This window comes from Pogoniulus pusillus, chromosome 5, assembly GCF_015220805.1.
Source record: "Pogoniulus pusillus isolate bPogPus1 chromosome 5, bPogPus1.pri, whole genome shotgun sequence".
In the NCBI taxonomy this organism is placed as follows: domain Eukaryota; kingdom Metazoa; phylum Chordata; class Aves; order Piciformes; family Lybiidae; genus Pogoniulus; species Pogoniulus pusillus.
The window spans coordinates 14,257,844-14,283,327 of record NC_087268.1 but is presented as its reverse complement, the minus strand read 5'-3'; the positions used below and the strand labels follow the sequence as shown (position 1 = coordinate 14,283,327).

The 25,484-nt window shown below is 45.9% G+C and overlaps 1 protein-coding gene across 5 annotated transcripts in view; it reads left to right on the top strand.

The window, feature by feature from the left end:
- The window catches only part of LSAMP (limbic system associated membrane protein), a 1,399,195-nt gene that overhangs the window by 1,356,920 nt on the left and 16,791 nt on the right, over positions 1-25,484 (top strand). For 3 of the 5 annotated variants that reach the window (XM_064143281.1, XM_064143283.1, XM_064143280.1), the window contains 3 exons: positions 4,764-4,884; positions 5,796-5,944; positions 13,155-13,190. In XM_064143281.1, coding sequence (XP_063999351.1) covers positions 4,764-4,884; positions 5,796-5,944; positions 13,155-13,190 — 306 coding nt within the window. Of the gene's footprint in view, positions 1-4,763; positions 4,885-5,795; positions 5,945-13,154; positions 13,191-16,994; positions 17,015-25,484 lie in introns of those variants that run through there. The other 2 variants (XM_064143284.1, XM_064143282.1) reach the window with 2 other exon arrangements.

The window sequence follows — 25,484 nt, the reverse complement described above, 5'->3', positions numbered from 1 at the left end:
TGTCTTACACCCACATTTGTATGATTGGGGCATGGATCTCGTTGCTCATATGTAACCCACCTCACTTTGCTGGTATGCTCCTCTGACAGTGGCACAAGATACTTCAGAATGCTGTTACTCTTACAGTCATAGAATCATAGAATCAGTCAGTGTTGGAAGGGACCACAAGGATCATCTAGTTTCAACCCCCCTGCCATGGGCAGGGACACTCTACCCTAAGTCAGGCTGGACAGAGCCCCGTGCAGCCTGGCTTTAAACACCTCCAGGGACAGGGCTTCAACCACCTCCCTGGGCAACCTATTCCAGGCTTTCACCACTCTCATGCTGAACAACTTCCTTCTCACATCCAGCCTGACGTACTACATGTCTGTGTCCATGTCCATATTTCTATGGCTCGTATTTGGCATTGGAGTGATTTAAAGGGAATATCCTCCTCTACCTGCTCTGTTTCCCTGGTTGGTGGCTAATACTTTCACACAGCAGGCACAGATGCATGGGAAGTATATCCTCTCTTGATCTTCTTCAGTATACACACCAGAATATTAATTTAAACTGAAACTGGAGATGGTTACAGAGATGTTTCAGAGTGCACAGGCATGGCCTTGACTCATAGGTCGCACTCTCAGGAAGTAGGTTAGGGCAGGGAGCTGGCGGCATGAAGAGTTTCAGCACATCCCAGTCTCATTTGCCACTGCAGGTGATTTTAGCACCTTTTTAGTACCATTCTTACTCGTCATCTCTTTCTCTCCCTTTGGGCCATCACATCAAATCAGCTTGCCTGTCCTGCTTAGGAGTCAAGGTTATAGGCTCCCTGCAGCATTTTCAGAATCCCCAGAGATTTGTGTAGTTTCCTTAGAAACTGGGTGGCAGTGGTTTAACACCAGCTGCTTCATGGGCCAAATCTGGTATTCCTGTGAAACTGTAGCAGCAGATTTTTGCACTAAAACTGTTGGAGGGTGTTTGGTTGTTGTTTTTTTTCCCTGTTAAAACCAGCTGAGTTTATAAGCCTAAGATATTTCATAAGAACCAATTAATATTTTCAAATATTTGTGTGAAGCATAATTTTATCCATGCATTTAGCATGCTTGAAACAGATTGTTTGTATATAAAGTCAGAATGTTTGATTTTGACTTAGTTTCAACTCATAATGCTACAGCAAGACCTTAAACATTTTTACTGATGGAATACAAAAAAAATAAATAAATACAGTGGGGTAGAGCATTGTAATATTATTATGTGGCCAAAGTTGTAATATAAACAACTTCAAAAACTCCTTCAGGACAGATCTCTCATTTGAAAATAAAGGGGGAAATGTTGAAGAGGTCAGGAGTGCATCATCAAATGGCATCCTGGCCCGTATCAGGAACAGTGTGGCCAGTAGGACAAAGGAGGTTATTCATCCCCTGGACTCAACACAGGTCAGGCCACACCTTGAATAATGTGTCCAGTTCTGGGCCACTCAATTCAAGAGAGATGTTGAGGTGCTGGAACGTGTCCAGAGAAGGGCAACAAAGCTGGTGAGGGGCCTGGAACACAAACCTGTGTGGAGAGGCTGAGGGAGCTGGGAGTGTTTAGGCTGGAGAAGAGAAGGCTTAGGGGGGACCTCATTGCTGTCTACAACTGCCTGAAGGGAGGCTGTAGCCAGGTGGGGGTTGGTCTCTTCTCCCAGGCAACCAGCAACAGAACAAGGGGACACAGTCTCAAGTTGTGCCGGGTAGGTCTAGGCTGGATGTTAGGAGGAAGTTGTTGCCAGAGAGAGTGATTGGCATTGGAATGGGCTGCCCAGGGAGGTGGTGGAGTCACTGTCCCTGGAGGTGTTCAACAGAAGTCTGGCTGGGGCACTTAGTGCCATGGTCTAGTTGACTGGATAGGGCTGGGTGCTAGGTTGGACTGGATGATCTTGGGGGTCTCTTCCAACCTGGCTGATTCTATGATTCTATGATTCTTTCCCAAACAAAAAAAGCCTGGCTGAGGCACTTAGTGCCATGGTCTAGCTGATTGGACAGGGCTGGGTGCTAGGTTGGACTGGATGATCTTGGGGGTCTCTTACAATCTGGTTTATTCTATGATTCTTTGATTCTATTTCTCTGTCAGGAAGGTAGATTTGGGGTTTTGTTTTCTTGTTGGTTGGTTTTGCTTTTTTTTTTTCTTTCTTATTTCCTGATATAGAAGCTAAATATTATCTTTTTTTTTTTTTTTAATTTAATCTGTTAGTTTAAACTAGACACACTGCTGAGAACTCAAAGTCTCATTTTGAAGAAGTTTAGCAGCAGATTTGGCAGTATTGGGTTAATGGTTGGACTTGATCATCTTAAAGGTCTCTTCCAATATAAAGAATCCTACAATTCTGTGAGGGCTATGCATAGGAAACAAATCAGTCTTGTGTGAGGACTGAAAGCTAGATATCTGCATACATCTCCATCTCTGGAGACTTTCAAGGCTCGAATGGATGCATTCCTCTGTGATCTGTTCTAGATTGTGTGGTCCTGCTCTGCAGGGGGGTTGGACTCTATGATCTCCTTGGGTCCCTTCCAACCCCTAACATCCTATGATCCTGTGATCTTTCTTATCTTGCTTCCTTAAACTACATCACTAACAGCAGAAAGTGGAAAAACTACAGCAAGTTTGAAAAACGGAGCCTGACCGTTTGAAAAACGGAGCTAGGAGCCTCCTAGCCACCTCTTACGATCCACTGACCGGTGAAGCCCATAGCTTGTCAGCCCAGACTGCAGGAGAGAGCATCCTTGCTCTGCTCTGGTCTCACACTACCACCTTCAGGCTTCCGGAGTAACGGCCCTTGCACAGCACAGACAGAGAAGCTGAGGCCTTGATCTAAGTCTAAGAGATTGTGGTGGGAAGGAAAGGAAAAGCCCTCCTGGCTTCCCCAGCAGCAAACAGCTAAACACAGAGCAGCTGCTTTCTGAGTCCAGTCGGATGGTTTCCCCTGGGCAAGCACTGCAGCAAGCAGACTGTCCTTTGCTGAGCAGGCAGCCTCAGTGCCAGCAGTGCTGTAACAAAAGCAGTGGTGGCTGAGGTACAATCTGTCCTGCTGTCTGGGTTCTGTCTTTTCAAAAGGTGAGGACGGTGGCTAAGGCAGGGACTGCTCAGAGTAAAGGGGCTGGGTTCCCTGGCAGCAGCCCAAGGAGCACAACATGCCTGAGTCATTTTCTCAGCCCACAGAAAGGTGCCTGTTCAATTTGTGATTCCCCTCTTCTGCTGGAGTCAGTGAAATGGAAAAGGTTTGTCTTGCTGCAGATGACAAGAAGATATACTGCTCAAGCAAAAAAAAAAACCAACCACCAAATTGAAGCAGGATGCTTGAAAAATCACCTTCCCTATCCTTTTAGCACCTCTCCTCCTTGGCAAATTCAAATATTTACGTGAACCCAGAGCCTTTGGACGTAGGCTCCTATTTCTGTACACTCATTAATATTGATGGTGTGAGGGGGCACGCTGCAGCATCCCTACGGCCCTGCATAAAGTCCCGACTAAGGTCAGGCAAAGGATCACACCGCGGTGGCTCATGTGCTCCAAACAAACTTCCTCACCATGCATTTTCCAGATGGAATGTTGTTGTTTTTTTTTTTTCTTTTTCCCTTGACTGACACAATCCATTTGGATTTCTTTTTTTTTTTTTTTTCCTTTTTGTTTTTGCTTTTGGCTTCTCACTGCTGGGGATGGATACAGATGGTGGAGCTGTACTCTTACACACAGGGTGTGCTTTGTGGGAGGTTGAATCTCAGCAAAGCAGATGTCTGAGTTGCAGCCCTGTAATCTCAGGGTATGCAAGTATTAGTGGTGAGAGACAAGGTGCTTACTTCCTGGTGCATCTCAGCATCCAAGCAGAAATAATTCTGCTTTTTAACATGGAAAGCAAGTTGTGAAACATTTTGAACGTGGGGTTGGGATTGAGGATGCTGCTGCCTAACCTACCTGGCACTCAGCCAGCGCTGAGACCTAGTTCCAGCAGAGCACATCAGTGTGTCTTCCAGATTTGTTTGCCCATGACATAACTTTCAGGCTTCAGAGTAAACAGAAGTGGGAACACCATAATGGACGGAGGGGAAACTTCACATGGAGCAATCATGAGCGAGCCCTCTTGCAGCCTGTGCAAAGCATGATGTTCAGGAAGGTTTGGCAAGATCTGTGACCTTAGACAGCTAAAGGAAGTGTCTCAGCAAGCCACCTGGTGCCCAAAGTTGCACCCACTGCTCCTGCTGCAGCTCTTGCCCTCTAAGCCATTCATGTATTTTTGTCTCACACAAGTTGCTTCAGTCCTTTCCTTTTTTATTATAGTTTTGACATTAGGTGCAGAGCTTCTACAAAGAATAATTTTCATGCTAGTGTTAAATTCCTCCTTTACTCCTTTTGCTGTCTTCCTTTACCCTTGATGTAGTCTTTCTGTCATCTTCTTCTCTCTGATGAGCCCATGTGAACTAGAGACCCACAGGTAAATATTCATAAATCACACAAGTCCATCATTAACCTTAACTCTGCCTGTGTGTGCCTATGCATTTATACAGAACTTTATTCAATGTTGTTGAGCAGAAGCATGTGCACAGTGATGCTAATACAGAGTATGAGGGAGAGTTCAAAGACCAGGTATGCTCCAGAGGAGCAGGGAAAAACTTGTGCCATGGCAAGCAGCAGCAATGAACCTCCACTGGCCAGTACAGGTTGCATGAGGAAGCCAGCCTGAGATAATTTCACTGTTTCATGCCACCTGGAAGTGTGTCAAGTGACCATGTGTTTCCTTCCTGCAGACCCTCCCACCATCACAGAATCCAAGAGCAATGAAGCAGCCACAGGACGACAAGCCTTACTCCGGTGCGAGGCATCAGCAGTGCCCACACCTGATTTTGAGTGGTACAGAGATGATACCAGGTGAGACCTTTAGCTGGCCACTTCCCTTCTCTCCTTTTCAGTCCTCTCAATGAAGGATCCTATCATCCTTCCCAACTCTTCTCCTCAAGCAAATTACTCTTTGCAAACCATGGTCCCATCATACTTGGCAGAGCCATCATAAGCAGAGCTGGAAGAAGTAAATCCTCTCTACACTGGGAATGCTGAAGGAAGTGCAAAGGACAGAGCTCTTGCCTTTGAGTCAATTATGGGCCAATATGCAATTAAAACATCAATAGTGCTTTCTTCCTGACATTGTTCATGCATTAAATAGGCTATGACAGACAAATAATATAGTCAGTGTTAATCTCCAAGGAGGTAATACCACTCTGGATGCCCTTACCTAGAAGAAGGAGCTGCTGAGGTGTAAGATTCCCCAGTCTATGTGACTTGAGCAACCCATATTTTCACATGACAATAAATGAGAAAAGAGATCTGTGCCTAATACCTGAGCATTGACCTGACATTACGAAGGTTGTGTTACCATCCTCTGTTTCAACCTGACCCATGTGCACCAACACAGAAGTGACTCAGCGTTGGCATACTGGAATGCAGGAATTGGTGTGTTTCACTAATAACATTTTGTTAAGTACAGACTAGCTCCCAGCTGGTCATTTCCAAGTGTGAGCTGATGCTGGGTAATGGCTTCCTCTCTTTTCCTTGTTTGTTCTTCTTTCACCACTGCTTTATCAGTATCATTTCACTCCACTTCACTCCTTTCATTCCCTCCTCCTGCTCTCCACCAATGTCTTCTTTGGTCTCTTTTTTCTCAAGTCTCCTTCTTGCCTCCTCCCATCCTCATCTGTGAGCTGGGCATTGGTTTATTGCCTAATGGGCAATGATTTCCTTCCCAATTCTCAACTGTCATTGCACCTCTTCCCCTGTCTTCACAGGATAAACAGCGCCAATGGTCTGGAGATAAAGAGCACGGGGAGCCAGTCTCTGCTGATGGTGGCCAATGTCACTGAGGAACACTATGGGAACTACACCTGTGTGGCTGCCAACAAGCTGGGAGTCACAAATGCCAGCCTATACCTTTACAGTAAGTATTGGAGTGGGTGAAGGGAGGTCCAGAGTGCTCTCACAAAGATCAGGCTAGTGACCCAAACTCAGGAAAGCATCCACATGCCATCTTCAACCCCACAAACTTCCAGCCATGAACTGGCTTTCAGACGCTTATGTGTTCATAGTTGTCATGAAACATAAAAACATCCAAATTTAAAGGTTTCCAGCCAAGCCCTTTGATTGACTTTCTGCCATAAAGTCAGGTTTTGTTAAAATAATAAAACCCATGTTTGTTTTAAAGCTAGAAACAAAATACCCTTTAGACTGACAGACCCGTTAATATGGAGGCAGAAGGCCAGGGCTCAGAGGATCTGTGACAGTTGAGAAATGACAAGTAATTCAGAGAGATGGAGAGAACTAGCCACGGAGCCTGAGGAGAACAAGAGAGTCAGGAAAAAGAGAAATTAGTTTGAAAATGGAAGGGAAAGAATTGGGAAAAGACAGACCATAGAGAACATGTGGGAAAAGGTAACAGCAGATGAAATACAGAATAAGATTCCTTGGATCTCAGTCTGCTACCTTTCAGTGATTGAATTTGTCATAGAAAGTATTAACAGACAGAAGCTGAGCCTAGACAAGCTCTAGAGCAGACTTAACCTGCTGATTGTGAATTTTGCAACTGATTGAATTCTGACCCTAAAGGGTGTGCCTCACCTACCCTCCATGTACACATACAAACTGTGGCATACTCAAAGTGCAGTTCATGATTCCAGGTCCATAACTTGAGCTCAACTTGGACCACATATTGTTACTGCCACCAGAAACAGACTAGAGCAGGATGGACAGCATGAATGTACACAAAGACACACAAAAGCAACTTAGGGCTCTACTCCCCTTGAGAGTCCCAAATCTAATTAAACCACTCAGGCCATGACTTGCATGCCCTTTTCAACGGAGAAAAGATGAGCTGTGTAAAGAAGTCTTAGCATGAGTCTCAGTTTAGTTTCTGCTCTGTGTGGTCAGAAACACAATGGTTTGGTTTGGTTTAAAGAGATACAGTGCAAAAAGATAAATTCATTGGAATTCTTTATTTACCAGCTCTGGATTTATTTCAAGGCAGTTGGAATTTTTGCAGAATTTGGGTGTGCTTTGGGGATGCTTTTTTTTTTTTTTGTTCTGAAGAAGAGATATTATCATAAAAGAACACATTCTTGATTTCCTGTAGCATTGCAGCATGCAAAGCAGATTTCTACATTGAAAGTCTTTTCACGCTGGGTCTTGTGACTGTCATGAGTGAGATTCAACTAAAATCCTCAGGCAGCAATCTGGAACATAATTTTCAAATACTCCAGATTTGTTCTTGCTGATATTAATATAATGCTAAGTTTAGAATCCATTCTTTGTGGCTGAATTCTAAATTTGGCCCTCTCCCTTGGTTCCTGTTACACAGATGAGCTGAAATGCATCACAGAACAGAACAGGAGATTAAATCCAATAATGCTAAATGTATATATACCTGATTTCAGCTTGGGGGGGGAGGGGAGGGGCTGCTTTTGCTGGAAAAGCGCTTTGCATGACTTCAGAACTTCACCTCAAAGGATCTCAAAAGGAGTTGCTAGCAATGAATACCTTAACATCACAACTTCTTTAGAAACTGGTGAGTGTTATTAGCACCACTTTGCAGCAGGAGTGAAGAACTGTTTTACCCATGGTCGTAAAATGAGTGGCATAACCTGTAAGAGACCCAGGGAGATCCTGCAAAATTGCCTATACCTGTTCCAGAAGGAAATGTGGCAACCGTTAAGGATGACTTGCAACAGCAAGGGTCCTATTTTAGCCTTCTTTTCATGTGCATGAACCAAAGTTTAGTTGTTTCAAGTTGTTGAATTTTGTTTAGCATTTTTACCTTCAGAAATCCAAAGCCTCTTTATGCTGGGAAACACTAAAGAACTTCACAAGAGACAGAAAAAAATGAAAAGTGCAGGAGCTGAGAGAGATGTGATGATTTTCAGTGGACTGTTTCTAACTTTTATTAGTGTTGCTTGTTTAATCCCTATTTCTTCAGCATGCAATTGCTTCATATTGTTTCAGGAAATCCCTGTTCTCATTACAGTTAGTGAGGAAGAACGAGGGGAAAAAACAAATTCAGGCAAAATACAGGTGGTATTTCTAAGGCTAAGAAATCAAGGGGGAAATGAGTGAAGAGTATCCAGCCTCATAAAGATAAACATACAGAAAGCAGCTGAAAAAAGCTACAAGCCCAGATGAAAACAAAATGCTGTAGTGAGCACACAGTAGCTGAAATAGCAGGTAATGAACACTCCCAGCCACACACTTGGGCAGAAAAATAAAGCAGTGACAAGTTTCTGTAGATACTCAAATACTTGGGAGTGGTTTTTGGTCCCTAGAATCAGAGATTTTATTTCTCTTTTAAATAGAGGACCAGCTCATTGTAGGGCAACATTCCTCTAGTGTTCCATTGTCAGACAAAAGAGAATGGCAGCAGTGAAGAAACAACCAGAGACTTAATAATGAGGTACTGGCAGCTTTGCCTGAGGTGGAGGGCAGAAGAGGAACTAGCAAAATTATGTGGGAGAACAGTTTAGCCATAGAGAAAAATGTGTGACTACCATTCTGTGTCAGCCAGTATTGAAAACCTCTTGGAGAAACCGAACACCTTAGATGTCAATGTCATGAATAGAAGATACATTAAAATACAAGAGCAGCTCCCTTGAGCTAGCTAGATCTTCCTTACAGGATATAGCAGCAGGATTGTCTGCTGTAGGTGGAGAGATTTATACTCTGTCCTGCAGGCTAAGTTTACAACCACATAAAAAAAGGCCATACTAAAGGTCTGTCTTACACGGGAACCTGTCTCCAAAAGCAATATGGAATATGTTTGCAGAGAGGGTACTCAGGCACACTTTGATCTCATAACTTGCTTCCATGCCTTCTATGCTCACCCTGCTCTCAACCTCATGCTTTTGTAGTTTCCCTGATTCTGGTACTCAGTGGACAAGCCACTGAGCCAGTTCAACCTGCTAAACCAGTGGAAAAAATAATCCAGTTTTACTGCCCACCCTCCACAAATGCCCCTAAGCATTTTCTTTTGTTGTACTGAGCTGAATTAGATAATGGAAGGATTCAACAAATGACAAAGTCCATGCAAGATGGGAAACCATATCACACCTATGTGGCTATGGGGAGCTGGGAGACAGCACCATGTTTTACAGCATTAGTGAGCCAGTAGGTTGATTCAGCTCTGCAAGTCCCAAGCACAGAATACTTGTGAGATTCAGGAAAAGGACAGTAACACAGATTGCTGAAAATCACCTGAGAGAGAAGGCAAGACAAGGCTGCCATCACTGAGCAGCAGAGGAGGAAAAGTAGTGCTGCAGCAGAAGGGAAAGGGAAATTCTCCCTATGTTTATTAGGAGTGAGAGAAAATTATTTCATTCCACTCAGCTAACAGAGTGCTGTGAAAAGCATTGACTAAAAGTTGCCATTTGTATCTTAACAACTCATCCTACACAGAAATAGAACCATAGAATTGTTCAGGTTGGAAGACACCTTTGAGATCACAGACTCACAGAATGTCAGGGATTGGAAGGGACCTCCAGAGATCAAGTCCAACTCTGATGCCAAAGCAGGATCACCTAGGACAGGCCACACAAAAACACATCCAGGTGGATTTTGAAAGTGTCCAGAGAAGGAGACTCCACAGCCTCTCTGGGCAGCCTCTTCCAGTACTCCAGTACCCTCACCATAAAGAAGTGTCTCCTCCTGTTGAAGTGGAACCTCCTGTGTTGTAGCTTGTACCCATTGTTCCTTGTCCTATCACAGGGCACCACCAAAAAGAGACTGGCAGCTTCATCTTGGCACCCACATCCCAGGTATTTATAGCTGTTGATAAGACGCCCTCTCAGCCTTCTCTTCTCAAGACTAAACAGCCTCAGTTCTCTCAGAGAGACGTTCAAGTCCCACAGTCATCCTTAAGCTCTCGGTTGGACTCTCTCTAGCAGATCCCTGCCTCCTTGAATTGGGGACCCCAAAACTGGGCACAATACTCCAGGTGTAGTCTCACCAATGCAGAGTAGAGGGGGAGAAGAAGCTCCCTAGACCTGCTGGACACACTTTTCTTAATGCACTCCAGGGTGCCATTGGCCCTCTTGGCCACAAGGACACATTGCTGTCCCATGGAGAACTTGCTGTCCACCAAGACTCCAAAGTCTTTCTCTGTGGAGCTGCTTTTCAGCAGGACAATCCCTAGTCTGTACTGGTGCCGGTTGTTATTCCTCCCCAGAAGCAGGACCCTGCACTTGTCCTTACTGAGCTTCATGAGGTTCCCCTTTGCCCAGCTATTCAGCCTGTCCAGATCTCATTGGATGGCAGTGCAGCCTTCCAGTGTTTCATCCACACACCTCTCACACCCCCCTTCCCCTCAGTCAAGATGATCAAGTCCAACCTTAACTACTTGTATCCATACCAGGTACACATCTGCCGTACAAGCGCCTAGATCCGTCGGTTGACAGACAGATGAGTATGTATAGGTACGCATGCACTGGGTGGGGTACTCGGGATCTACACACCCATGTGCAAGCACACACACCCACACAGGCACACAGAGCAGCACCTGGTGCACTCGAGCAAGGCAGAGAAAAGAAATGGCAGCTTTTCCACATTAATTGCCCTTCGCCTCCCACAGAGCTAGCCCATCCCAGAAGATAAAACGGGAGACAATAGGACACTGCTGCACATCCTTATGAAGTCCTGCTGGCTAAATTGTCTCAGTTATAGGAGACTGCCACCTCAGCAGGTCCCCTGCCACTCTCTCTGCTGCTTGCATCCTCTGCATCCTTCAGGAAGTAAGGAAATGCAGAGGTGAAGCAGCAGCTGGTGAGGTCCACGCCGATTGGAAGCAGCAGCAGATAGCATCCCACCCCTGCCTCCTTGAGAGGCTTCAGGCAGAGTTATCATTGCAGTCCAGCAGTTTTGGTCATAGAATCATAGGAACATGGAATCACGGAATGCTTTAGTTGGAAAAGACCTTCAGGGTCATCAAGTCCAACTGTCAATCTAATATGACTATTGCCAGTAAGCCATGTCCTCAAGTGCAGTATCCACATGTTTCTTGAACACCTTCAGGGATAGTGATTCTACCACCTCTCTAAGCAACCTATTCCAATGCCCAACTACTCTTGCAGGGAGGGTATTATGATTCAGATTGGATATTAAGAAATGTCTCTTTACTGAAAAAGGCAAGAGATAGTCCTAAAAAGAGCTGGCATTTGCCTCTAACATGTAATTGTTTGTTTTCACTCCAGGAGCACAAGAGCTAGCTGTGTACACATCCTTACACCCCTTCTCCTAACTGCCCACGCTTTCATTTATGGTGGTAGCTGCTAAGGTTTGGACCCTAAGCCTGGCCAAAATCTGTTTTAGCATCTCAGTGCAAAGACTGTGTCAATAACTGCTAAAAGACTCAGGAGACGAGGAAAGTGGTTAGGGTGGGCAGGCAGATGGGGCAAGGCTGAGACACTGCTAACAAGCAAGGGTGAAGCAATAAAGGCAGCACACAGCGGGCAAGAGGAACAGAGGTAAAGTCATTGAATAGAAAGCAGCATGATAATGAGGCTGTAGTGCTTTGCTTTTTACTGCTTACACTGTGCAGTCTGCAGCCTGCTGTGCAGGAAGAAGGTAAAGGGGAGCTGAGTTATTTAACCAAACTAAATAAGAAGGAAGTCATGTCAGCACAACAGCCTGCTTTCGCAGAACAATAGTCCCCTGTTGCTGCATAAACACAGCGATTCAGGCTAGCCCTGTATCTTCTAGGCAAGAGACAATCTCCCTTGTGCCTGCTGTGGATTCAAACAGCTCTATTACCACCGTAAGGGCAGGAGATCTGCCAGCACCACAGGCAGGGGCCTGATATGCTATATTACTATGGGCTACAGTAAGCCAGAAAATACCTCTTTGCACCAAGAGTGCTGTGTATTTGCCTCCAAATAGCTTGGCCTGGGTTGGTTGAAGAATAATATGACTTGTCCTGCCAAGTTCTGTGTCCATAAACACTGATCTTAGTACTGTCCTTGCGTGTAGGCCAGGAGACAAGTCACTGCTCCAGGCCTGTGAGCTGCTGTATAGTGGCATTCTCTACCGCTAAATCACAGAAAGATTGTTTCACGTGGAGAAGATCTCTAAGATCATTGAGTCCAACTCCCACCTTAAGACCACCATGGCCATTAAACCACATTCTGATGTCTACCTACTGCTCAGCCCATGAGTAGGAACTTGTCTTAGTGCAAGGTATGCAGAAAACTCTGGAATAATGAAAGCAGCCCCAGTGATCAGAGTCAAGCCTGGTAGACTTGTATTCTTGGTTCTCCGCCTTGCTCCGCTAACAGTTCATCACTGGACCTTGGGCAAACAGCTTCCTTGCTCTGTGCATCAGCTGCATGATCTGCTTTGCAGAATTAAAACTATCATTAGCCTCGGATTGAGGTCTCTGACACTGATTTCCCTCAGTGTCTCTGCAATTCTTTTGAGATCCTTGTGTGGAAGAAACAAAGTGTGAAGCTAGCAGTGACGTATAACAAAGTCCTGCTGTGACGTATAATGAGGATGCATTGGAAAAGAAACCTCTAAATAAAACAGCAGGCTCCGTGCATAAGCAGAGGGTGATGAGTCCGCAGAAACTCCTCTCCTCTCAGAATACAAAAGCTCAAAAGAAGCAGAGTGCCCCTGAGGATTCACAAAGGTGACTGCTCCCCCACGCTGAGATTCTCAGGAGACCTGTCACTGGCAAGAAACTCGTTGTGGGGAAGGTTCTGGGGAGGCAGCAGCTACCCATGGAGGACTTTCACAACACACCTCTCTGCCAAGACTAGCTTCCAACCAGAAATGTATCTAAGAGCTGTAGTGTGATGACACGTGTGGTCTTGAAAGTCAGAGGGGAGATGTGGCCCATCAACTCCAATTACCTTCACTGCAGGTGCTTAATCCCTCTTGCTGTGTGGATATTATTTGTTTAGCTTGTTGAATGACTTCTCTCTGACTCCCAGTCCCAGGGGATTTCGATGTGTATTAGGTGTGTTGCTAGAAAAATGCTCTGTCTATGAAACCTACTCTAGTGCCTTTAACTTGGGAATGGACAGCTCCATCAGGTTTGTATCTGCTGCTTGCTTGGTGTGAAAAGTGGCTTTTCCTTTTCTCCTGCATGTTGCTTATTGTTTTTTTTCCCCCCTTAGAACGAGTTTTACCCACACTCCCCAATCCTTTTCCAGGTCAGTATATGCTTTATGTTGAAGTAGCTTTTTAGCCGGGTCATTCTCCATCAAATGCTCAGAGCTAGGGATGGGCAAAACAAGCTTTTCCCTTTCCTCTACATGTAATTTGGTCTCTTCTGCTCACCTTCCTCATCCTTCCCTTTCCCCCTCTCTTTAAAAAAAAAAAGGACCCAGTCACCTAAACAGCAACAACCTTTAGCCAAGCTTTGAGCCATAGGATTGTGTCCACACCTGTGTCTGGACAGTCTTCAGTGAGGTTCAGTTTGCCTGCAGAGCTACCTATTCTTGATAAATATTCTCATCCTAAGCTGTCTTTGCCCACAAAAGTGTAAGCAGACCTAAAATTTTGTAGAGACAACATAAGGGACAAGTTAAATTTAAATGGCAGCCAAGAGCTGTTTTCACTTTCAGTTGTGCAAACCCTTGATGGGGAGACACTTTGTTTTCTTGCTCCTCTGTTGTACTGCTCCAGTCTGCCAGTCACATAGTGCTGCATTTGAGGCAGAGAGGGTGAAAAGAGGCACATGGTGAGGTGCTACTGTTTGTTTTATTCCAAGGAAAGAAGGCATGAAGGCAAAACAGATTATTTTCCCTGTCTCCAGGCTGTCCAAGCATGCTTCAGGTCTGGGCAGCACAGCCCCAACATCCACAGGAAATGTGAGGCCTAGATGTGAAGTTGAGATTCTGGAGAAGTGCAGAAACTGGGTACAGTCAGAAAGCAGGCAACAGCATCTGAAACTAAACCACCAATAAGTCAGTCAGTCCCCACATGCACTTCAAAACCCTTGGCCTGGAGCTCTTCTCAGTATCTTTGTTTTACCACCCTATGACAAAGATGCACTCAGCCCATGGGATGTTCAGAAGCCTAAATAGTTAATGTCTGTGCAGAGCTTTGGGGTAGAGTATTAGGGACCCAAGTTGTTTTGCACAAAAGCACCTGCCCAAGTAAAGCACCTGCAGGTACTCCCATGTAGAGCACAATAAATGCTGGGTGTTAAACCAGCTCCATTTAACTACACTGCCGTTTTCAAATCAAACTCTGCTCTTGGCAACTTATTCAGGCTCAGGATGTAGTCACAATTGCCTATTTAAAAGGCAAATCCACAAATACAATTAAAGAAAAGTACCTACAAAATAAGGAGGGGGGTGGGGGGAGAGGGAGAATTCAAGCTACCATTACAACTAAATCCCAGAGAGTGATTTGTAAATAAAATTCAAGGAGCTGAGAAAAGGAGTAAAGTAGGCCATTGGGAATCTAGTGTGGAAAAATAAATCCAATTAAACATCATTACTGTATGTATTGCAAATGAAACTTGTGCTTGGGTACGAAATTAAAGTTGCTGAGGCTGTTTGGGATGTAAGGTTTTGAGGAGTTCTCCAGTTCTTTTCTAAAGCAGACAAATATTTTTGTCTGATGGAAAACCCAGAGCTCTTTCTTTTTACTATTACTTTTATTGTATATCTTTAAATTCCACAGGCAGGAGATGTTAATCTTTTTCATAGTTAGCCCTGTTTACAGCTGGGTTTGAATTAGTAGCCCCTTAACCTAAATGATAAAGTGAAAAACTGCAAGTGAGTGATGCCAGGATTTCCATAGCAAATACCCTTCTAATCACACTGCCAAGGCCACCCTGCACAGCTTTAGTCAATCCTTTAAAACACTTCCCCCTCTGTCTTTGAAGCTGTTATTTTTTTTTCCTATTCCTGTTCCTACTCACTCTCCTGAGATCATCTTGAAGGACATGAATTCTCCAGGGAGGTGGTTGAGGCCCCATCCCTGGAGGTGTTTCAGGCCAGGCTGGATGAGGCTCTGGCCAGCCTGATCTAGGGCTGCATCAGGAGAAGTGCGGCCAGCAGGTCGAGGGAGATGATTCTCCCCCTCCACTCCACTCTGCTGAGACTCCACCTGGAGTATTGCATCCAGTTCTGGAGCTCCTATTACAAGAGGGATGTGGATGTGCTGGAGTGTGTCCAGATAAGGGCCAGGAGGATGCTCAGAGGGCTGGAACAGCTCTGCTGAGAGGACAGACTGAAAGAGTTGGAGCTGTTCAGTCTGGAGAAGAGGAGGCTCCCAGGTGACCTTCTTGTGGCCTTCCAGTATCTGAAGGGGCCTACAAAAACACTGGGGAGGGACTTTAGGCTATCAAGGAGTGCCAGGACTAGGGGGAATGGAGCAAAGTTGGAGGTGGGGAGATTCAGAGTGGATGTGAGAAGGAAGTTGCTGAGCATGAGAGTGTTGAGAGGCTGGAATGGGTTGCCCAGGGAGGTGTTTGAGGCCCCATCCCTGGAGGTGTTTAAGGCCAGGCTGGATGAGGCTGTGGCCAGCCTAATCTAGAGTAGTGTGTCCCTGCCCATGGCCAGGGGGTTGAAAGTAGATGATCCTTGTGGTCCCTTCCAACCCTGACTGATTCTATGATTCTATGACATCCTGGCATGGCATCACTTCTGTGAGGATGTCTCCAGGAATTTGTAGTGACAAATATTGGGATATCTCCAGTGACTCAAGACGCACAGAAGATTTTGCAGAGTGGGGAAAGCAGATTTTAAATGCTCTGGACTTCATCTCTCTTTCTGAACCCCACACCATCTTCTCCAATGTGGGAGTTCAACAAAGATATTGGTACTCATCTCCACATTTGCTTTTACTTTGCTGTTCACCTTCAAAGAAACCTTATGCATGAAATTTTCTCGTTAGACCTTTTTTTTCCTGAGGAGTTATGTTCTAAGATGTGGTTCTCAGCTCTCAAATTACCTCTCCTCAATGACCAGAATTACAGTCTCCTCCCTATTTCTCCCTCAATTTCTTTCCATTTCTCTTATGCCTTGGTAACACTTCCCTGCCCTGTGGGATTTTGAGCATCAATTTAACAAGAAAGTGTTTTGAAATGGAGAACACTGTAGTCAAGCTAAGCATTGCTATCATTAGATAGCTGCTGTGGAAACATCTTGCTGTCAGGCAGGCTGGAGACTCAGAAGCAGCCCATTCAACTAAACACTTGGGATTTGAATCTGATGAGGCAGTTTCCTAAAAGGCAGGTGGAGCTCAGCTGATTCAGCTCTGAACTGAATGGTCCTTGGTAAATTTTCCATCTCTCCTGATTTTGCATCCAGGCACTCAAAAATGCCCTGAAATGTCTTCTGGGATGATGCCACATCATCACATTTTCCTGTCTGCACTGTAATAGAATGTTATAATGAGATGACACAAGACCTGACTGTCACTAAGGAGACCCTACTCAATCATTGTATCACTTTTCAAAAGGGTTTTCCTTCTGAAAAATGAGAATTTGCTCATTCCACAGCACACCTGCCAACAACAAGGCAGGAGGGATCAGCGTTGAACCTCAGTTGTGTCTGTCACAATTTTGGCATTAGCTCCACCTCTGTCTTCCACTCTCCCTTGTCCTCAGCTGTTTGAACATCGACTCACTCTGCTGTGTTTATCATAGAGTCAGAGAATCATTAAGGTTGAAAAAGATCTCTAAGATCATCAAGTCCAACCGTCAAACCAACACCACCATGCCCAATTAACCATGCCCCAAAGTGCTATGTTTGAACACCTTCATAAATGATGACCCAACCACCTCCCTGGGCAGCTTGTTCCAGTGCCTGACCACTTTTGCAGTAAAGAAAATTTTCCTAATATCCAAACCAAACCTCCCTCTGGCACAACTTGAAGCCATTTCCTCTCATCCTATCACTAGTTACTTGGGAGAAAAGACCAACACCCAACTCACTACAACCTCCTTTTTGGCTGTTGTAGGTAACAATAAGATCTTCTCTTACCCTTCCTTTCTCCAGGTTGAACAACCCCTCTTAAGGCACGATCTCCAGCCCACTCACCACCTTTGTGGACCTGCTCTAGCACCTCAATGTCTCTTTTTTACTGCATGACCCAAAACACAGTACTCAAGCTGCAGCCTCACTAAGTAGAAGGGCACAATCAGCTCCCTACTCCTGCTGGACAATTGACTTTTCGTTGTGGGCAAAGAGCTGCTGGCCCTCTTGACCACTTGGGTGCATTGCTGGCTACTAGTGTCCATGGCAGGATGGATTAGCCAGAACAATGGGCTCCAAAATCCATGAATCCTCCTTGCAGGAGTTTCATGATGAGGGCTTACCACAGACTAACTTGAGGTTTTCTCTGCCTGGTTATCCTGGAAGCCCTTGGAGCTCTGCAAGGGCGATGCTGTGCTGCGCAGGAAACAGCACATCCAGAAAGCTGCACATCCTGGGCTGCCTGCAGGCCATCAAGTATACCAGTCTTAGGGGCCTGACCAAAGTCATGGCCATCAACAGGGGGACCACAGATTTATAGCAATAGTGTGTTTATAATTAGTGGAGAGGGGATGGGGAAAGGAGAATGAATATTTCTGCACACTGATTGGAGAATGACCCTGTATGGCTGTAGATCTTAGCTAGTCTCCATTTAGCTGTAGCCCATGTAGCCTGTACTGTCACTAATGCCTCCATCAGGCGGGTGGGAGCTGGGAGGAAGGGAGAAAAGAGATGTTCATTTGGATCTGATGACCAGACTGGGAAACAGAGAGCATCTTTCCTTCTAATATCTTGTCAGTCGTCTTCCCTGCCTGTGGAGGTCTAAGCCATTGAGAAGAAAGCTCATCTGCTGCAGTGGTCGCCTGCACCTATCCCTGCTCTCCTTTGCTTTTCTGTAGTGCATGACTGCCTCAGTTCTGCTGAGCAAGCACCTTTCATGTCAGTGAGGTCTGCTGTGGCAAAAGGATGAACATCTGAATATTTCAAAGCTAAGGAGAGAAGTATGGGGGAATACTTGAGAGAGTGCAGACTGTAAAGAGTTAACATGCTATGGGGGTTTGCTGACTCGGCAGTTGTGTGGAAACAGTTCACAGAAACCAGCCTTCCCAGTATGGTGTGGCCAGCTAAAGAACCCATCTCGTCTCTGGAGTCCTTTTCACTGCGGCCAGAGGCTGCTTTCTCAGTGGGGGCCCAAGAAAAGGTCAATGAAAACCCAAGCTTTTGCACTGATTGAAACAAACAAGCTGAGAGAGGTAGGGAAACCATAGCGTAAGCTGGTCAAAATTGCTACTGTTTTCTTGCCATGGTCCTGACATAGAAACTACCATCAGAGAAGAATAATGATGATAGGAACCAGACACAGGAGAGCATGTTCTGGAGTCATGTCCAAGTCTGGTATTTCCATACATTCTCAGGAATTCAGAGGCCATAGCTCAGATGTACTCCAACAGCTGAGCTATGGCCTCTGAATTCTTGACACTCTGCAGTGATGTACACCTAGTTGGAGCATGCTTCTCTTCCCTGAAAGCTGGCTGAGCCCCAGGCATTTGATGACACCCCTGACCCTGGGTGGGAAGCACAATTCACAGCTGTCCTTACTTCCTGCTGCTGTTATCCAGCCAGATTTTCCAAAACGTGCATGCTCCATTTGGTCCCTGCAGAGAAGGCTGCATCTGCAGGCAGTGCGATGCTTTTGTCCTCAGGTTTAATCCATCCCTGCCAGGTCTGCAGGCACTGAAGGAAGGGGCTGCATCAGATGCCAAGCCTGCAGGGCTTTCAGGCCAAAGGAATAGGAAGGACAAGACAGGGTGAAGGCAGAAAGCCAACATCATATTAATTGTTTCTTGCTATTTCATAGGGACCATCAAGGGATGGCACTGTATCTTATTTTGACCATGTGGTTTGAAGTGAGCAAGTCAAGAGGCGATGATAATGTCTTCCAAAAGGGGTCATAGGGATGCATCTGAAACAGAAATGCCAAGATTTATTTCTGTTAAAACTACTAACATTGCTTGATGTTTTTTTTCTGGGTAGCAACACACACTTTCTGTTTGCTGAGGTTGCTTAAAAATAATAAAAAGCAGTCTGTATTTTCTACTCCCCCAAAAAAAGCATAAAGAAAAGAAACCATATTTTCTTACAGAAAAATAAAAAAGAGAGGCACAGGGGGGAAGAGAGAGAAATTACTTTATTGCTTGATCTGTTTCTGTACTTTTTGTTCATTAATTTTAATTTAGATTGATTTATTCCAAATGAGCCCTGGGTTGCATATATTTGCATAACCTTCTCCAGTAGCAATGCTGTGGAGAATCTAGGGAATGAGGAAAAGCAGCGGCAGAGGGTAGGAACTGAGACTGAAAGTCCCAGAAATATATTCCTCTGAGCTGGGTCCTTGCTCTGGGATAGGGAAGGCATTTCAAAGTCTGTTTAGTCACAGGTGCAGGCCTTGCATGCATCCAGAACAGCCCTGCAAAACAGAGGATGGAGCACAAGAGTCAGATGGGACAGTGAAAGTTAGGTGAAACCAGTGGGGGAAAAAAACACACAACTGCACTGCAAAGATTAAAAACAAACCCATGGAAGAGCAACTGCTGACAAAAATCAGTTGTCCAGTAGGGGACATTGATAGTGTCAGCTTTGTAGCACGGACAGATTGCACTGCAGAGCTGAGCTCTGGCAGGCTATAACCATTATGAGACAGGTATCATCAGCCCAGAGGATACTCATATCCTGGTAAACCATCTGTATGTTAGATGAGTTTCCAAAGCCATCAACTGAACCTTCCTCTTCAGAGACAGTAAAGGCCACTTACTCCCACTGCACAGCAGGTCTGCCTTAATCCTTTCTCCCTCTCCTTACTTGCCATGTTGAGCTGCCAGCCAGGCTGCCTGGGACCAAAGTATGGAGGGCTGCAAGAAGGAGAATGAAGACCAGCCACTGTCATCTTGATTTAATACCTAAGGCACACAACAAAGATTCCTCCCACCTCCAAGAGAAAATGACCCAAAAGTAATTCCCACCTTCATCCTCCTCCCCCTTGCATTTTCAGTGTAAACCACTCAAGAATTTGCTTAACAACTTGGCCTCCCCTCTGGTTATTGTCCCAAGTGAACAGTCTCTCCATTCACTAACCCATGACGGTAAGTTGGTTTGGGAAGCAGCAGGTTTATCTTCCCAGCTCAGGCACTGCACCGGGCCTGCTTGTGAATTGGTTGCCATTCAGTGTCTGCTCTGCTGTTGATAAAGCACATTACACATGGCTGGGCTTGCATGATTAATACAGCTGTCTAAGCACTCTCTCTAAAAACAAAAATCAACCAGGATAACAGAGGTATGGGATTTGGGAGGGAGGGGGTGAATAGGGAAAAAAAAACCCAACAATGATTCCAAAGAAATCAAGCTTGCAGAAAAAGCAGAGTGATCCCAGCAGGCCTTCCCTCCCGTGGGCAAGCAGGTCTGTTAGCAGAGCTCCCCTGCAAAAGAGAGAGGCCTAGTGCCAAGGTGAGCAAAGGACAAATGCATGTGGGCATTCCACACCATTGCCCGCATGTCGCTCTGCAATGTGGGGAATGAGTGCATGGAGAGGAGCAAAGGGACAGGCCATGGACAAAGACATGCTAGAACCAGCATAGCTTCAGACAGGCCTGGCCAGATAGCCTCTCGGTAGGTGCATGCTTAGGGATGGATGTTGGATGGGTGGGTGTGTGGATGGATACACTCCTGAGCTAGGTCACCTTATGCACTATATACTCATACTCCATGCTCAAAGGCACATCCCACAGTCACCAAGCAACTCCCAGGCATCACAGTACACCTAAAGGAGAAACTAGAGTAGATGCAGGCATATTTTCTATTGCCCAAATTCAGGCTGGCTCAGCTGCCTGTGTAAACTTCCCCTTTTTCATTACCAGCCTAGGAACAGGCTGTGAGAAGCCACTATGGTTTTCTGCTTCAGCTTTCCCTATGCCTGGGCCTGGCATTAAAGCCCTGCTTGCACTGCTAGGGCATTAAGGTGACCAGGAGTCTCACTCTGGAATTGCACACACAGAGGCGTCAGTACTTGGACGAGAACTAGAGGTGACACAAAGTAATACTTAACCCACATGCTTCAGAGACATACCCCAGTTTTTGGGCCCAGCTTGACTCCTGTTAAATCTCTAATGCACTGAAATGCTGAGAGAAGTGCACAGGCTCATTTATTGTGTTCTATACTTCTCATGGTTCACAAGCAGCCCTTGACAAAGGCTAGCCAAAACCACCTCCTAGCTTGTTCTACTCCTGGGCAATGGGATGGACACAAGGGTTGGTTTGCACTGAGCTCACTGCAAGGAATTAGAGGGGAATGGCAGCTCTAAGAAGACCTCAAGGACAGGTGGAGGGGGCACTGTGCTGCATGTACTGGATGAAAAGGATAGAAGGGCAGAGGCAGCAATACAAGTGGATTTCAGTACGAGGGCAACCGCAAGCATGCTGGTCACACTCCAGCCCAATTTAGTCCTCCTTCTGCTCCAGTCTCCTTTCCAGTCACCCCCCAGTGTGTCTCTCCCTCTTTATTTCTGCACACAGCCACTCACATCTTTCTCCTGCCAAATACCCAGCAAAGCTTGTGGAAAACCATAGCAGAGATGAAGTGGGTAAACAGACAGAAATAAAGCTGATGAAAATATTAATTTTTCAAGAGATTACAGAGCCTCTGATTAGCAAACTTGCTTCCTGGGGCTGTATGTGCTCTGGGTGAGTGGGGCTATGCTGTTTGGTCCCCAGCAAAACACCAGCTTGTGTGCTGGTGTCACCTTTAGTCTGCTGTGCTGTAGACATGCACCTGAGAGGTGAGCAGGAGAGGACAGCAGTATCCTAGGAAAAAGGAAAAGAAGAAGAAGCTCAGATCTTCCCTGTGATGGACCTTGAGGAAGTCTGTGCTGTGCATTTTTGGTTGTTTTGCTTTTAAGATTCTTCTAAGGGAGTCTTCAATGCATGGTTTGAAGACAAAGCAGTATTATGTAATTGATTTTGTATCAGTAGTTAGCCAACTGTGGAGTTTTTTTGGGTTTGGTTTAGTTTATTGTTTGGGGGTTGGGGTTTTTTTAATTGTAAGCTTCTAGGGAAAATGAAACAGTGAGGAAACTCTATTTCAGCTGCAAGAAAATCTTGGGACCTTTTGGTATCTACAAGGCATATCTGTTAATGATTTCTGCTACCTTGCAACTCAGGTGGTCTTCTAGCCAGCATCAGCCTCACTGGTCAGTCACAGTTCAATTCTAGACTAGGACTACTATAAACTAGCTTCAGGATAAATGGTATAAGCAGCCAGCTTTTGAGCACCATGACCTTCTCAGAGAGACACTGAGAAATACAGTCTCAGGGATACTCTTCAGACCTCAGGGAACGATGGGTGCGCTGCATTACAGAATGAATCTTCGCTAAGACATGAGGTATGACAGATGAGCACTTAGTACACCGTGAATGAGCTCCGAAACATGGAGAAGAACTGTTCAGTGCTAGAACAGCATGAGCAAATTCTGAAATACATTAAACTGTGTGCTAAGATTGATAGACACCAGAGACGTTTCCTTAATCTTGTTGGAGAGTTGCTGGAGGGCATCCTCCCCAGTTTACACAGTAGTATTTCCACCTCTTGAAAGAGCCAGCCTTTTGCTACTGAAGTCACAGTCGAGTTTTAATTACAGGAGCAGAGCTAGTAGTGAGAATGGAGTAAAGCAGGTAATGAACAAAATAGCCTCAGTGTTAAGAACAGGGAGTGAAAAATCATGTCTTCTTCTCAAAGGGGAGGGAAGGGACACACACAAAAGTACCAAGAAAAAAAAGCCCCAAATGAACCCTAGTAAGTAGAAGCTGCTAATCCCTAAAGCCTCAGAGCAGAGTGCAAAGCCCCAGAAGAAAGAAATTAATAACTTTCAAAGTATGACCTTGAAAATGGAATTAACAGTATTCCTCCCTTTTAAGCCTTCATGATAATAAAGATTTCATCTTCTGAAGCCCTGGCAAGAGAGTCAACAGACTATAAAAATTGCTTCCTGCAGAGGAGCTGGCAAGTGTAAAACATAAGACCGCTCCTGGTCCCAGGCTGTGAGAGGACAGAGAGAGAGCTATATGGTGCACACCCCCTTTCCCTTGCACCTTTTCTTTTAGAGGGTTTGGGATTGTTTTATTCTTCACTAATGTTTAGTCCTTTTCTTTGCTCAAGAAGCAGGACTCCAGCTTTCTCTGTCAACAGAGCAGTGCCCAGAGCTGCTCAGGGTGGAGAGCACATGGAAAAGGCCACCTCTACTTGATTTGCCATCACTCCTTCCTTCCCATCACAGACAAGTCCTCCTAGCCTGTCCCATATTTCCTCCTGGCCTCACTTCCATTTAGAAACTCATGGGGGATTATTGTCATATTACACCAGGTTTTACCAATGCATCCTTTGAAAGATCCCAAAGGTAAAATCCTCAAAACAAATAAGGACCTTGTAGCTCTATGATGCCCTCTGAAACTTCTCTGTGGGTTCTCTTGCATCAGTACTGCAGATACATCCAGTCCTGGAGTCTTGTTATTGTAAATAAGAGAAAAACTGCCACCCACTATCCTTTTTCCTATCTCTATTGTGGTTTACTCAGATGATAGGAACCAGGACCCAGCAGAATATTCTAGGATGGATAATGTAGGAATGAAATGTGTAGCCAGGTGGGTGATGTTTCCTCACTGGTGTGATGGTTTGGGTGTTACCCAACCCCCCACACTTTAGAAATCACCCAGACTAGTCTCAGTTGGCTCTGGGAATATAAATGAAGCTATTTATTTACAGCTAGCACAATAGACAAGCAGATATTTACAGTATATACAGTTATAGACAGAAATATACAAGATAAAAGGTAATACAGAAACACAACTCCCCTCCTAGAAACCTGAGTCCCCAGGAGGGGCTCTCAATCACCCCTGCACCATCCCCCTGCCCCTCTCAACCTTACTCCAGTCCTAAGGAAGGATAGAGGTTCAGCCAAGAGGTTAAGAAGCAAAGGTGAGTGGAAGGTGAGTGGAAGGTGAGATTAGGGAGATGCCACTCAGTCAGAAGTCCAAGGCAGAGTGTGAGACAAAATGGTGAGAGTGTTATCTAATGTTTTCATTTCTTCTTCAGCAAGACTCTGAGGGCAGTAGACATCACCACTGTTTTCCTTTCACAGCCTATGATCTAGTTCTTCTCACCAAAACATTCTAGCCTGCTTCAAACTAGCACAGCTGGGTGTGGACCAGAAAGACAATTTCTTTCTGGTTGCATCTCAGATGACCCTTTATAAAGATCTGTACTGGGAATCTTGCAAGTCACAGGAGATTCCATTTCTGCTGGCAGTTATTGTGTTGCTCACAGCATTTGGAGGCATGCCTTCATGCCACCAAAAGAACTTCTGGGTTTGCTTACAAGTCTAACTCAGCCAGTGCATTCAGCAAAGAGAGCTGGAGGGAGAGAGGGGAGAGAAGAGGGAGTAACTGTGTGGAGGCAGTAGAATGGGCTAGAAACTTACCGCCACTGCCTGAAACCCCTGTGCTGCTAGCTGCTGCAGTGGATGGATGTCTGCCTTTTGATTGGGATAACCACATCCGATCTGCCCCCTTAAAGCAGTTCTAGCAGGGAAATGCTTCGTGGTGGTAAGTGCAGAGATAGATGCCCTGCCAGCAGGGAACAGACTCCCTGCCACAACAACATGGCCATGCTGGGCTGAGCAGAGGTGCAGGGCATGCAGAGCTGGCACCCTCCTCTTAGCATGGGAACCATGCAGAGGCTTTGCTGTGCAGGATATGTGGTTACAGGATGAGGGGCAGTGGTTTTAAACCAGAACAGGGTAGATTTGAGTTGCACAGTAGGATGAAGTTCTTTACAGTGGGGGTACTGTTGCCTACAGAGTTGGTGGAGGCGCCATGCCTAGAGACATCCAAGGCCAAACTTGATGGGGCCCTGAGCAGCCTGATCTAGTTGGGCATGTCTCTGCTCACAGCGAGGGGGTTGAACGAGATGACCTTCGCGGGACCCTTCCGAGCCGTTGCATGCTGTGATTCTATGGCGCCAGGGCTTTCGGGCAGGTGTGCGGTGCCGCTAACACCGCCAGCCATGCTGTCCCCCCACCGAGGCCGGCCCGGAGCCGGGAGAGCGCCCAGGAGCATCCTGCTGCCTCCGCCTGCCTTCGGCTGCCACCTAGCGGGCACAAGGCGGTTCGGTAGCAAGAGGAGGCTCGGCCAGCCTGAGCCGCCTCCAGCCCCGCAGCTGGTTCGTGGCCTAGCAACGCAGGAAGGCAGGAGAGACAAGGAGACGCCGGCTCTGCTGCTGGCGAGCGGCAGGGGCGCAGAGCCGAGCCGGCCAGGGGGTGTGTGGTGCGCCCCGGCCAGGCACCGTGCAGAGAGCAGCGTGTCACAGAGGCAGAAACCCAGCTGCACATGCTGCCTCTGCCCTCTCATACCTGCTTGTGGGCTTTTGATCTTCACCTGGCGCCTCATCCATACCTAAACAGCTCCACTTTT